This window comes from Seriola aureovittata, chromosome 14 (assembly GCF_021018895.1).
Source record: "Seriola aureovittata isolate HTS-2021-v1 ecotype China chromosome 14, ASM2101889v1, whole genome shotgun sequence".
Taxonomy (NCBI): domain Eukaryota; kingdom Metazoa; phylum Chordata; class Actinopteri; order Carangiformes; family Carangidae; genus Seriola; species Seriola aureovittata.
The window spans coordinates 12271392-12285807 of NC_079377.1; the positions used below are offsets into that span (position 1 = coordinate 12271392).

At 42.6% G+C, this 14416-nt stretch overlaps 1 protein-coding gene across 3 annotated transcripts in view; it reads right to left on the minus strand.

Annotated features, from left to right (window-relative positions):
* Positions 1 to 14416, minus strand: part of wdfy4 (WDFY family member 4) — a 40509-nt gene that overhangs the window by 15042 nt on the left and 11051 nt on the right. Inside the window, exons 15-46 of one of the 3 annotated variants that reach the window (XM_056395234.1) lie at positions 12812 to 13542; positions 12567 to 12660; positions 12251 to 12465; positions 12040 to 12122; positions 11666 to 11894; positions 11366 to 11442; positions 11064 to 11282; positions 10659 to 10837; positions 10304 to 10535; positions 9636 to 9787; positions 9453 to 9564; positions 9173 to 9363; positions 8905 to 9057; positions 8698 to 8771; positions 8185 to 8343; positions 7973 to 8067; positions 7769 to 7865; positions 7457 to 7659; positions 7057 to 7223; positions 6861 to 6980; positions 6595 to 6774; positions 6353 to 6511; positions 5766 to 5892; positions 5513 to 5661; positions 4552 to 4790; positions 4324 to 4445; positions 4012 to 4197; positions 3812 to 3921; positions 1313 to 1390; positions 995 to 1186; positions 832 to 904; positions 519 to 733 (exon numbers count right to left, since the gene is read on the minus strand). In XM_056395234.1, coding sequence (XP_056251209.1) covers positions 519 to 733; positions 832 to 904; positions 995 to 1186; positions 1313 to 1390; positions 3812 to 3921; positions 4012 to 4197; positions 4324 to 4445; positions 4552 to 4790; positions 5513 to 5661; positions 5766 to 5892; positions 6353 to 6511; positions 6595 to 6774; positions 6861 to 6980; positions 7057 to 7223; positions 7457 to 7659; positions 7769 to 7865; positions 7973 to 8067; positions 8185 to 8343; positions 8698 to 8771; positions 8905 to 9057; positions 9173 to 9363; positions 9453 to 9564; positions 9636 to 9787; positions 10304 to 10535; positions 10659 to 10837; positions 11064 to 11282; positions 11366 to 11442; positions 11666 to 11894; positions 12040 to 12122; positions 12251 to 12465; positions 12567 to 12660; positions 12812 to 13542 — 5412 coding nt within the window. The remainder of the gene's footprint in view (positions 1 to 518; positions 734 to 831; positions 905 to 994; positions 1187 to 1312; positions 1391 to 3811; positions 3922 to 4011; positions 4198 to 4323; positions 4446 to 4551; positions 4791 to 5512; positions 5662 to 5765; positions 5893 to 6352; positions 6512 to 6594; positions 6775 to 6860; positions 6981 to 7056; positions 7224 to 7456; positions 7660 to 7768; positions 7866 to 7972; positions 8068 to 8184; positions 8344 to 8697; positions 8772 to 8904; positions 9058 to 9172; positions 9364 to 9452; positions 9565 to 9635; positions 9788 to 10303; positions 10536 to 10658; positions 10838 to 11063; positions 11283 to 11365; positions 11443 to 11665; positions 11895 to 12039; positions 12123 to 12250; positions 12466 to 12566; positions 12661 to 12811; positions 13543 to 14416) is intronic. The other 2 variants (XM_056395236.1, XM_056395237.1) reach the window with 2 other exon arrangements.

Genomic DNA, 14416 nt, shown 5'->3' on the forward strand with positions numbered 1-14416 from the left:
GTGGGTCTCCCTTTGTGTGTAACTATATGTGTGTGTGTGTTAGTTCGTGTGTGTGTGTGTGTGCATTTTTCAGAGCTAATGACTGTGTTCATTTGACAGGAAGCTCAGCAGGACTCACACAATGAACCACTGCAAGACAACAGGACACACAAGCACACATCACACACTTACTAAGCGGATGTAAGACAGCTTGCATCACCTCCTACTGTTTTTATTAATACTTCTGTCAGAAACATTAAAAGCCGCGGCTGGTTGCCGGAGCGATGAGAGTCCCTGTCAACATGTGCTTTGGTTTCTAACTCACTGGAAGAATGAGAAGAGCTGAGCTGGGCCTCGACATTAAAACATTACACTAATGAGGAAAGATGAAATTCTGATAGCAGCGCTGGGCTATTGGAATCCCTCAGTCTACATCAGATAATTATGATTGTGAATATTAGTAGGGTGGGAAGGAGCTGTGTTTGTGTTTATGCATGTTGTTTTTAGCCCAGCATACCAACCCTCCTGTGCTACAGTACCTCCTCTCCAGGGTGCAGCTCCTGCAGGATGATGCGTATGTCAGTGCAGTCTTGTGTGTGGGAGCAGGGTTCGGGGGTTAAGGGGTCAGGTGGACCCTCAGTCACAGCAGGGGTCTCATTTAGAACTGGGAAGAAGGTCAGGTGTTCACAATCCTGTCCTCCCTCTTCTTCATCCTCTTTAGCCTCTGCACCAACTTCACACAGGATCTTGGGCTCTGTTACAAAGGAAACATATTTTTCCACTGAACTTACATCCAACACTCACATTATAGCAAATAAAGTAAAATTTAAAAAAGGCAACACTACTCTTAACCTCTGTCACCTTCTGTTCTGTTTTTGATCTCAAATATGCCAGTCCTTAAACCCAGACTCAGTGTTCCTAGCACCTGTTGTAACAACATATGACATTGTTAAAGGTTAGACTGCGTACTATATGAACACTAAATAGGACTCTGCTCTAAAGTGAAAGGCTGTACCCGTCTAGTTCGTCTCAAAGCTTTTCTGCGGATGCGTGATCTGGTCCGGTTCGGTCCTTCAACAGAGTCTTGCACCCAATCTCGGCTCAGTAGCACCCCTGGGCCAGGGCCGAACACAGCTCTCTCCCTCAGCAGCTCGGCCTCCACATGCAGCCACTTGGAGCTCACTCGCTCCCACTCACTGGCTTGTAACTGCGATGTAGAAACAGGCCCAGGATGGAGGTAATAAATGAGACAGAGATAACATTATTATGCATCTAATTTGGGTTTTTTAACAACATTAATTTCAGTATATTCACAGTAACATTTATGTCAAACCTGTAAGTGGTTTGTCCTCATATTCTCAAACATGCTGTGGCCTCTGTGTCGATGTGACTCCATGCAGGACAAAAACTCCTACAAAGAAAGGAGAGTAACCTGATGGGTGCAAATGAAAAGAGCGGGTTGTACAATCGCTCTTCCTCTAGCTCATATTGTACACACACAACACACATTATGTTCACAGAGATTGTATATTCATAATGGTATTGTTGTTTCCTCATGCAATTACAATGCATTCATACAATTACATCTGTTCTAAATTGCATTCACTGGGCAAAATAAGCTAGTGGCTACAGTGTTACAATAACCCTGTCTGGAAATGTAATCATTTGTTGGTGTGATCTGATTAACATAAACATTAATATCACTGAGCCACACCACAGTCAAGGGCAAGGTAAGTGTGCATGCGCCTTTATCGTGTGTGAGTGAGTGTGTATGTGTCGATTAAAAGAGAAAATAAAAAAAAAAAAAATAGAAAAACCCAAAACAGAGCCGTGTTGACACTGCAGGATGCTCATGTTCAGCAGACACACTGGGATCATATTCTGACTGTTAACTGCTTCATTAAGCCCATCATCACAGCAGTGCTCGCTGAGAGACTAGTGAAACAACATGTGTCCATCCTCACAGCTGACCCAGGAAAGCCATTTAATTGACTGAATGAACATGCAGTAACTCTTTATATCGAGTCTTATTTACAGATGTTAATTCTGTGTTTTGCTCTATAACGCCATGAATGCAATAATTGATTTCAAGTACATTAAAAAGAAAACAACTTCTGTAACACAAGAGATGCAGAAATTCGACAATTTCAGAAAAAACCCATGCATAAAAGTTGAAAACAAACTTTGACAAGCTCTCTGGAGAATGAAAACTGTTTCTCTAAATGACTGACTGCCTATCCAAATGAGAAGTTGTGCAGAGAAAGAAATAAAGGAGTAATTTGAGGGGAGATTATAGAAATATTACAGACAGAAAAGAGAGTAATAATGAAGTTTGCAAACTAGAGCCGTGTTGTGACAGATAAACAGCAAGTCGGCGTCATCATCTCCTAATTTCATTCCTTCATTTGGCCAAACATAAGTAATATATAGCATTAATTACCCTATTTAGCAGATAGGAACCTCATTGGCTTTTTAAATGTTGCATTAAATACATAACTCATCTCTTCCCTCTGCAATTAACATCAGAACATCACACTCATTTCCATTTTAATGACTTCCCAACAATACGCCACCTTTGATGATAAGGCAACATAATGTCAACTTCATTCTGGGCTGGCAGTGAATGTGTAATGAACTTAACGTGATCATTAGTGCTGTTAATTATCTTTCTAATATGAGGACACAGATATGATTATGGAAACTGCATTCGCTGATGAAATAAATCTCTAGAAGGATTGCACTGAAGCTTGACTGAGGACACAGTCTGCCTATCAGTCTCTATATTCTCATTCATTACCTACAGTAGGCTTTAAAATTATTTTTTTGTTCAGTAAAAGTAGATATCTGAGACCCGGAAACTGTGCCCCGTGCTCCGTAGAAATGCATTCCTATGGATCCAGTGACTGAAAAGAGACTCCCCATAAGCTCATGACTTGCCAAATAAAAGGTCATAAGTTGATGATCCAGAAATTAATTAATGGCTCACTTGTTTTTTCATGAGGATGAATGGAAAAATGAGCAGACTGGCTGACCATTACTAAAGATTTGAATATCATTTTGTGAACACTCGCTGAATGCTGCAACCTATTCAGAGCAAAGTGGTGCAACACACTGCAGAGAGGGAGCAGGCGAACGTCCCTCCCTCTTCTTCCCTACCTCTCAGATGGAAAAACAATTCATCACCCTCTCTGATAGCCTGTCAAAGACTGATATGATAAAGAATAACATCAAATGAATAATGTTTTCATCAGATTGGTACCACTATAATTGCCAACCCGATTTCTGTAGGCAAGAGACGTGCACAAACAAGAACACACACACGCAGACTCACACACACTTTGTGGGGGTGAGACAGACACACAGACGCGGTAATTTCATGCCTGTGTGCCTGAGTAATATGTCCCCGCTCCCTGCTCCAGATGGCTCGACGTCTTAAGCGTTGTGGGGGAACTAATGATGTGGGCCACGTGTTTCGGGGGGAAAAACAACAATAAACGCGTCTTTAACCTTCAGCAGCAAACAGTGTGTTGTAGTGAGTGTTCCCATGGATAGGCCTAACAGATATCAATTACTATGCCCACTCAGGGGCAATCAGCTGTGATAATCCAAATCCATTTAAAGAAATAATCAAACACCCCCACAGGGCTGGACGGCCGACAGCACAAACACCAGTGACTTTGGGATGAGTGTTTGGGCACAGCGCTCTGGGTAGCAGGGTGCACCTGAGAAAAGGTGACACTACACTCCTCAAAGGGAACAACCATCATAAGCACACACACCTCTGTGCCCAAAAGAAACAGAAACACTGAGGTCACATGAGTATTTTATTTACCTCTACTGTTACTGACTCTTTGCCAAGTCTGCCCAAAGCTGAGCGAACCGCACTGCTGATCATATCAAACTTCTTCTGGGAGCGGCTGGCCACCTTCTGCTTCTGAGACTCTAAAACGAAATTTTGAAGACAAAAAAAATTTGTTGTTGATGTCGATAAAAATCTTCTCCCACTGCATTTTTAGTATGGTGAGAGCTAACCTCTGTGTAGCTGCCAGGCTTTGTGTGCCGTCTCCTCCCACAGAGGGCTGATATCAGTCATGCTGATGGACCCTGTTGTGCGTGTTGCTGAGATCTCTATCTTATAGGTCTCTTCAAGCGTGTGTTGCCTCTCCGTCATGACCTTTGACCAGCAGGCTTCCGCCAGGGACACTAGTTCTCTGTCATCTGGAACACGTGCACACACACATTTTTTCTTTCTCAAGTAACCCAGTAAACCTCCATAGACTCCACACTCCATGGCAGGATAACATGATGAATGTAAATAAACCCTCACATACTGGCCCCTCATACCTGTGGTGCTGTCTGCTCTTTTGCTGAGGCATGCAGAGTCTCTGGCTCTAGTAGCAAACAGGTGGAATGAAGTTTTCCTCTTCTGCACTTTTTGCATCAGACATCCAAAACCTTGAGGGTAGCTACAAAAAAAAAAAAAAAAAAAAAGAAAAAGAAAAGTGATTATGTGAATTAAAGGTGAATCCTAGTTTCCTGGACATGTTATGTGGGTTCTGGATTCACTAATACCTGCCAGATCGTATCAGTAACAGACAATGAAGAAGGCATGTGATGAAGTTCATGTTTGCATTGTAAGTTGCCATGACAACATCCCAGCGTTCCATCCAGGTCTGTAACGCCCTGATGACCCTTTCCTTTTCTTCTTGGGAATGACGGGGTTGAGACAGGAAATAAAGCAGGACTTTATTGGTGCATGAGTAGAGGGCTGACACTGTCTTCTCTTTCTGACTTTGGCCTTTCTCCAGAACCTAGAAATATACAGTTTGTTATCAGTTATTTTTCACATTTTCACAATCCAGAGCTCCTATTGGTTAAAAGGAACTGTGTCCACGTTGACAATTAACAAATTACTTTCAACCTGAATTTACAGATTAACATAAATTTTCTGTTTGAATTCAAATGTGAGATTTATGGTGAAAACATTTTATAAGCATCTATATGAAGTATCTCTATGACCCTGTTCCAACCTGACATTAACAGGCGTCTTTGGTGATTCCATCACAAGTGGGCAGCTCTAAGTATGTGAGTTGTTTTTAGCCAGTTTGACAGGTCCATTGTCGATGTGTTTGTGAGAGAGAGCAAGAGAAAGGGAGTGGGGTAAAGAGGGGTTGAGCGAGGGGTTGCACTGTGCACAGCACAACAATGGAGTATGGCTTTAGCCATTTGAAATGGTAAAATATTTTAGTTTCATTATGAAATTGTGGTGGGACTAATCAGACTGTGGAAAAGGACATCAGTTGAGTAGGTGGTCCTTCAATGTGGCATTCACACTGTTAAAAGAATGTGGTCACATGTGGCCCGGACCACCTCAAAATGAGTGATCAGGTCTCAAATGCGTCCTCAATGCGTTTTGGGTGTGTTCACGCCTGTACTTGTATGCACACCTGTAAGTTAGAGCTGTCCACTTGTGATTAATCACGGAAGATGGACATTAATACCAGGTCAGAATAGGCCAATGTGTTCATCTCACCACCACAATCTGATCTGCGAGGAAGTTGATCAAACTCTCAGAGTCTCCCAAGAATGTTCCACTGTAAAGTTTCTGCAGCAGAGTCTTACTAAAGAGGACCACGTTCTCCATCAATGTGCCCATCTGTCCTTCAGGCCTCGGATTTGAGCCTAAGGGATACAGTAAAAAGTAATGCGTTCAGATAAGAGAATTTTCTGCATGGACACAATCAGGCCAGTTACAGCAATGAGGAAGCCATGCATGGAAATTCTACCTTGTGAGTTGAGATGAGTGTTGTTTTCTTCCTCATGGCTGAGCATGTGAATGATGTCCATCATCAACTCCAGCAGCTCAGTGTGGAAAGTCTCCCTCTGTTCCAGCAATGCACCATTAGGGGAGAACTGCAACATTTATATAGTTTATTAGTTAGCAAACAGAATCTAATTACTCTAACTTAATCTAATATGATTTGGAACTGACGAACAACAGAAATGTAATGACTCTTTCTTCTGTTACGTCTGATAGGAAACATCTTTTGTAATGTTATCTCAATTGTAGTTGTTAGTGGTGGTGTGTGTGCATCCAGGTTAGACTTGGCTAGCTGAAACCAACATTACAGGAATCTGTACTTGTTGGCCTGTTGTTTCACTCCATCCTAATGGTGAATAATTTTATCAACAGTACCTTGTCTCTTCCTTATTCAGTAACTGAGCAAAGAGTGGCACCTTCTGGAGACATGAGAGTTTTGCAGTATTGTAGTATAGTGAAGAGCCTTTTCAGTGGGAATGCACTATTGGTAATAATATCTGGAGTATTTATGTGTGTATATGTATATACAGATATATAGGTGTATGAATTCACCTCCAGCAGCAGAAGAAGGGGATTTGTGTTGGTGTTGGCAGAAACGTTAAGAAAACTGTCCATTAGCAGTATTCGGATGAAGTCGCACACTGGCTTCCTGGTTTGATAATTCCTGAATGTGTCCTCACCTTCACTCATCAGACAGGGCTCACCGACACCCTGAAAGAAGTGACCACACCAGTGAATAAAACCAGAGAGAGTAGAACTGTAAAGGCTTCATGAATCCAGAGTAACACACAAACCTCTGAACCGTCCAGAGGGTACACGACTCCAGCGAGTGCATGGAGGAACTCTGGAGAGGCCCACAGTGGGTCTCTTGGTCGGAGGTTATGGAGAAGACAAAAGAACTGCATCACACTTGCTGGGAGCTGCCACTCCCATGATGCATCACTGCCTGACATGTGCTTCGTTGGAGGAGCAGGCTGTTAAAACACAAAAGAAAAATGTGTTACACATTATCAAGTTGTGCCAAATATACTGAGAAAATGCAAAATTATTACATTCTTACCTGAGTAATTATGATTTTGACTAATTCCAGCAGTATCGTAGCAGCTTCAACACAGAGCTGCTGAGCTGGAGTGTTTGCTTGGCTGTCAATCAGTGACTGCAGGTTATCATCCAAATGCACCTGTAGATTACACATTATAAGAACATTATGCCTGGGATGATTCAGACGATCATTTAGAAAATTTTAAATTACCCACCTTTCTCTCGGCAGTGTGCCTGTTTTTTTCCCCCAGCAGCAGAGCAGCCAGGGCTTCATACACCTGAGGCAGGTGAGAATGTCTGATCAGCAGCTCCTGCAGAACATCAAAGCCTCGACACGTGGTGGTGAGGCACTCATAAGACCAAGAATGGGCTCGCAGGTTGTCTGGTGTCAAGGCAAGAAAACAATGATAGAAGACACTCAAAATATTCTAATAGTTTTAAATGACTGTGAATTTATGACATTCAATAAGACTAAAATATAAATATAACTTATATAATTACGTGTAAAATATCTAACTATATAAAAAATAACCCCTATTTGATTCCAATGAAAGAGGCAAAATGACAACATTGAATTATTTCCCTGCCTCGCTGTGACAAATTATTCAGCCTTACCCATGACAGCAACAGGCTCCTCCATGCCTTCAATAAGTGTTCCAGGGACCACCCCCTCTCTGAAGCTGCTCTGCTGGTCTGGACTGGACAGAAAGTGCGTAAGCAGGACGAGACCCAGTTTCAAGGTAGAAGGGTGAAGGTGGGGCTGAAGGAAGAGCAGGAACCAATCACTGCCCAACGAATCAAACACTGCCTTCTGCTGACTAGTGGGGAATAAGAACATGACAGACTAATTCAGTTAATGCTCCTGCCATGACATTATGGCACATGAGATACTGGGCAAATATGTAGACAGCAACAGATGTTACTCACTCTTTGATTAGAAGGCTGTCTGAGTTGAAGATTTCACAAAGCACTAGTAACAGCTGGTTGCGGATCCAGATGACACTGGCTGGATCAGAACTCTGAGCTACAGCACAGAGAGGACATGTCTGGGTCAGTACTGGTAAAAACTTGTGTCATCCATGAGACATGGAAAGTACTGTAGAAGTGGTGTTTGTGTGTTATATGTTGTACCTGGTGTATCCTGGGAAAGATCACTGTCAGATATCTCCTTGCCTTCAGTCATGTCACTAAGAGGAGGGAGCGTGTAGGCGAGAAAGAGCCCGAGTCTGACCAAAGAAAAGGACATATTTTAAATACACAGCTATACATAAAAAATTAATAAATCTGATATCTTTATGTGTAAACTGTATGACAGGAGCACACACAGAGTGTATTCCCAATACCTGCTCATGTCCAGAGGGGTGAAGTGAGCTTTCAGGAGAGATGTGATGACGCAGGAAATTATCTTAACCTTCCGAAAGGTCACAGCAGGATCCGAAAGCTCGAATAGCAGCTTTGGTAGCAGACCTACAGTGTGCATGACCTCTGCATTCCTGCTGTCACTGTTGAGGACACAGAGAGAAAAAACAGACAGAGCACCAATATCAATCCCAATCTGTTCCCACAGACAGATAATCTAATTCAGCAATCCATGCACATGTTCAGTCATGCTCTTCTCTTCAGCCTCTGTGACTGATTCTGTTCAACATTCCCTCGACTATTTCTGTCACATTTCTGTGATATTGATGCCTGGCTGCTGCAGATGTTGACAGAACAGCCGATAAAGTTTGTCGTCAGTCCTGAACAAGAGCCTCTTTATTGTGTTACGCAACCTGTTGGTCATGTAAATTAATAGCAAATTAGATTAAAGCTACAACATAGTGGTGTGGTCGCACGCTGATAGCTGTGGAAATTACCTCGAGCATTTCAAGATTTCAGCAATGTGGTTCAGAACTGAAAGGTCCAGATTATCTGATGTGTTCTGCCACACCTGAAAACACAGTACAATGATAGAGCAACAAAATTGTAACAATTAGCTTCCAGATGCAATTAAAAACTTTCCAAATTAATACTGGTTATTTATTATCCATTCTCTGCATGCACTGAATGTTTTGGATGCTCACCTCCAGGTCACACAGCAGATCTTGAAAAGCAGGTATGTTCTGTAGGCAACCAGATCCAGAGCTCAGCTCCACTGAACTTGAGAGATGCAGAACCAACTGAAGAGTTCTGTAGGTGACCAGACTTCTCTTCATCTTCAGCAGGAAAGCTAGCAGCTACAGGGAGAGCATATTACACACAAGAACAGGCCACAGTAAGGTAATAGATTTTGATGGTTGTTTACAGGTAATGTGTAGCTACTCCAATGATTTCAAACATGATCCAACCGACCTTGTATCCGTTGATGCGGTTCATTTCCTGCTGCATGGCAGAGTTGGTCTCCAGCACAGAAAGAAGAACTTTAACAGCTGCATACAAAGAGCTATCATCTGGAGCCATTGCAGCTAAACTGAGAACAACTGCAGGCCCACCAACATACAGGAAACCATGGGATGCACTGCTGGGAGTGAATGTACGCACACCTAGAAGGAAGAGGCTGTGATCTTAGTAAAAGTGCCTGCAAGAATCTACTAAAGCAGAAATAAACTTTTGAAAACAGTACTTCATTTACCAAAATGTCCAACCAGCGCTGCTCCTATGGTGCGAGATGTACCACTCAGGTGTTGGCTGATGTTTCGAGCAAGGAACACAGGAGTGGACTGATCCCGAGATGTTATGCCCATCTGTAATTAGAAACAATGATTGCTACTCTGTGTAAAAACAACAAACACATAGTTTCAAGGTGCAACCTTACCTCTTTAGCAATCAGTCTGCAGTCCACCTCATTGTAATCCTCTCTGATCTGCACAACTGTTGTTAAGGTAGAAATTGCTGGGTTGATGCCAAATGAGATCCTCTCCTCAGGAACCATCCTGAGAGGGAGCGCCTCAGAATCTGGATTATGGCCTGGACACAAACAGAGAGGCGAGAAAACATAGTTGGTGAACTAGAATTTAGGCTAAACAAGGTCTAACCTGTCACTATAACCATGTAATTAATTTTATTAATTAGAAAATATTTATATATGTCAATATGTATTCCTTCCCATGAGCTGTTAAAGTATTAAGTTGTTGGAGTTGTTCTGCAGTATATACTGTGCTTCTATATCGAAGCACATTATCTGTTTTACAGAGAGAATCGATCATGCATGCAATGAGCACCATGGCAACATAATTTCCTGCATGCCATTGCATGGGTGAAAGAAAAAAAAGATTTAAAAAAAATCTCTGATCAAATTTACATTCATTAAGAATCTAAAGAGAAATGTTATCTTATTCTAGGGTCACATGTTTCTGAAAAAAACGCAACAGATTCAGATTCAGTGTGCATGAAAGTCTCTTATCCAGTGTGACCTACTGGAGGTAGACAAAAGACATTCTGTCGAAATCCTGGGAAATTCCTGCACAAGATCTTGTGACTCACCTATGTTGCGCAGAGCCTGGAAGTTGCCTTGGTATGCAGTGCCTTTTGTGTATATGACACCCACTGCCTCAGGACTCAAAGCCTCTTCAAACAGGTAAGAAGGACCCACTCGCCACACTAGAGCAGCGTGCTCCTTCCAGAGAGCTGGCGTTCCTATCAGTCCATACACGTCAATCACAGCTGTGGGGTCCATGGAGACATACTGACCAGGGAATGGCTGAATGTACCTCATCTAACAGAAAATGCACAGGCATGATTTTTTCCATTTATGAAAGTGTCTATGATACATTGATATCTAAATGCCATGTTAGACCTGGAATCAGTTTAATCATCAGTCTCTCTCCTCTTGTCATACCTTTCCGGTCCCCAGTGCCTTGCCGTTGAAGTAGGCTGAGGTCACGCAGCTCTTCTTCACGTCTTTGGCCATCACCACAGCCAGGTGGTGCCACTGACCTGGGACCAGCATGCTGGAGCAACGGAGCCTCAGTGATGTAGGCAGAGAAGTGGGAGTAGAAACTTCTGGCTCCATCATATCTGTTAAAACAGACATGGAGAAACACAATCAGTCAATCAGTATGCGGTATAAACTAATCATGTAAGTATTCTGCCGGACCACTTTAAACACAGCTGGTAAGAAAGAGCTGACAGATGATAAGATTAGCTAGAAAGCTGAACAAGTTCCTTTAAATTCTTGACAATCAATAACTGTTATGTAAAGTTAATCAAGAGCAAATACTGACCAAACTGTTATTGCTCTTACCCAGGTATGCTAATGCCTCCTCCTCTGTGGAGATGACCAGGCAGCCGTCATAGGCTGAGAAGGAGATTGACAGACAGATGTACTGTTGTTCAGTCCGAGACATGTGGCGAACCACTGACAACAGACGGATTGGGTGGGAGTCACAGGCTGAACTGAATCTGTTGATCTGGAACCAGCAGGAAAACGAGAGACCAGCTGTGGGGGGAAATCCCCTGCAGTCTAAAACATGAAAGGGAGATGATTAGACATTTATTCAAATTTATTAACACATTCATTATCAAACATTTAGATTCATCACTAACCTTTTCCAATTCCACCTGTTGAGATTGAATCAGCAGTCACTCCTTTCACCGTAGCCAGAGAGGGCAGGAAAAGGCAGCTGAGAAGCGTACCGTCACATGCCAGTAAATTAGTGAATAACTGATGTTCTTACATTACATGTACAATAATACTCTGTTGATAAGCTAAAGCATCTTTTTTCACTATTATATACATCCATTTTTTTATTCTTTACTGTTACTTGGTGCTGCAACAATAAGTTGTATCTCTACTCTAACTGGGACTGCAGGACTACACAGAGAACCACAAAAACAGGGACTCACCCATATCCGCTCTCACTCATGTCAAACTCTACAAAAGCAGGTGAGGAGGAGACCCGGTGTGGTCTGAATGTGCGCGGTGATGTCATGGACACCAGACTGATAATCTGATGGGCAGGGACTGCAGAGCCAACAGAGGATTCACTGCAAGTTGTGGACTGCAACAAACTGAAGGTCCTCTTCAGTGTCTTCACTTTAGATTCCGATGAGGGATCTGCCTCTGTACTATGACCTGATTTAGATAATACCAAAATCAAATTAGCGATCTGCTTTATTTTTGGGTATGAAAGACAAAATTAAACATCAAGTGGATTCAGTAAAAAAAAGCATGCAGGAAACAACATAAGAATAGTCATTGTCACAAAACAAATATATACCATTTGATACAGGAGCTGGCTGTGGTTTTGTTGCCGTTTTGTCTACCAAGCACATAAGAGGGTTTCCTAAACACAGGAACTTTCTGAGAAATAAAAAGGACAGCTCAGATACAGAATCTTGTTTGCATAAATATTGAGAAAAGATTTTAAATGCAAACAAATTAAAATATTTCTTCATATGCATTGCACTATATAAATGCATGTGTCTGACCTGAAGTCTGGATGTGTGATGGCCTGGGAGGAGAGCTTTTCCAAGATCCGTGTAATTGGTAGATGTAACGGGTGGTCTGGAGACAGCAACATGCTCTGACAGTGGGCCAGGAGTGTGGAGACCAGCCCCCCCTCACACATTATCTGGCGGTTTCGCTCAGCTTTGACCATGGCCTGGACATGGTGTGCCAGGGAGAACTGGACCTCCATGGACAGCTGGGAAAGATGGAAAGAAATTTGTCTCATACTGGAGTCCTACCATGTTTAAAATAGTATGTAACATTAGGGACTGTAACATGTTCAGTCAAGAGAGGTACCTGTGAGTCTTTGGGAGTAAACACTGCTGGAAGGAGAGTCATTATAATTCGGATTGCTCCTGGATGAAGAATAATATGATCGCAGGTGAACCTACTGTGGGCCAAGCCAAAAGCACAAAACAAAGAAAAATATGGGTTGATACTTAAAGATAACATATAGACCCTCCTTATATTTAAATTTGAATGTAGAGAAAAACCACATTATAGGAGTCTTCAACAACCTCCAAATGGTTAGAAATATCCACCTGTAATGAGACTCTGTGCAGACCATAGAAATAGTGGATGCTGTGCTTCTTGATCTTCCCTGTGTGTCCACAACTGACACTGGGCTTGATCCCAAATGGACAGGAGGGGACCCTGAATGCACTCCTTCATGCCCTGCTGGTCCATTTTGTTTCTCTTTATCTACATCATACACATCATCAGGCTCAAGTCCCAAGTTTAACTCCTGAGGAGAGTAGGCCCCAGTGGCGAACTGGTCGAGATAGGACAGCAGCCTTATACATGTCCGAAGAGTGACAGGCAGACTGGGCTGCGGTGTGGTGGAGGGAGAGGAGGGAGTTTCAGAGGCCTCTGCTAACTCAACAAACTGGTGGAAGCTCTTTCCAGGAGACTGGCTGTCCCCTGCAGCCTTGGGACAGGAGGTTTCCTCTCCATTCCACCTCTCTTTCTCAGGACTTTCAGCGTGGAAGCAGCCCAGCTGGAGCAGAGCCTCTGCCAGCCTTTCGTAAAAGCCACCAGTCTCAAAATGGTGTGCATTTACTGTGTGAAGATGCACAGCCAAGGCCAGGATGTGAAGAGTAAGGAGCAGGAGGTCCAGCAGCTGTTGATGTCCCAACGACTTCCAAACTTCTCCCTGTGGAGGGTCAGACAGAGCTCCCTCCATGTCGATCACCAGAGACAGTAGTCCTGTGAAGCCTCCTGCTCTCCTGAAGGCTTCCCAGCTGTTGGGGCTCTCCAGCACCTTCAGCACAGACTGAAACACAGAAGGGACGAGCCAGATAGACGATTTGGACAGTTAATATGTGGGATCACCAAATACACTTAAACATAATCATACATGTGACAAAGCAGATTCTGTTTAAAATACTATAGAAAGAATGCATTTTGATAGACACTAAGCTTAGCTCAAAGTCTCAGCTTTTAAAAGCATCTCCCTCGTCAATTAAAACAATGTCATGAAAAATAGATGAAACATATAGATATATCATAAATCATTTCTGGTAACTAGTTTTTGGAGGTGAACAAAATCAAATTAGGTTTATTCAATTTAAAGAGCTAATCCATCAGGTAGGTAATGTGTGAGACAGAACGCAGAGGGAAATGTGATTAACTGAAACTGGAGTAATCACAATGGCTCTCAACACTTGCCAACCCAGGTTGTACCCAATCTGATTGCCACTTGCTTTAACCATGTTAGCACAAAGCGCGTGCACACGCACACGCCAATTCATGCATGCACAAACAAGCACTCTCAAACACTCACACACATTGAATACACACGATATCTGCAAGTAAGTGCTCCTCTTGCTCCCATCTATAAAAACGGACACATACAGTAGGTGTGTAATTTAGTTAGGCTTAATCACATCTCTGTCCCATTCACTGATCTGATAGAGGTTGCAATCTTCATAGTGCCACAGCACAAGGCTGCTGGCCTAATCGAATTGGTCCAGAGTTAACAGCTAAACCTGTTTTAGCAAATCAATCTGCATTTGTCTATAATGTAATCGGGGTCCCACATGCTAAGAAAATAAATTCACTAGCTTATTATGTTTTAAGTGCATTACAATTTGTTATGATTTGATGTAGAGTGGAGACTACATTCTCAATTCAGCTGAGATCACTAT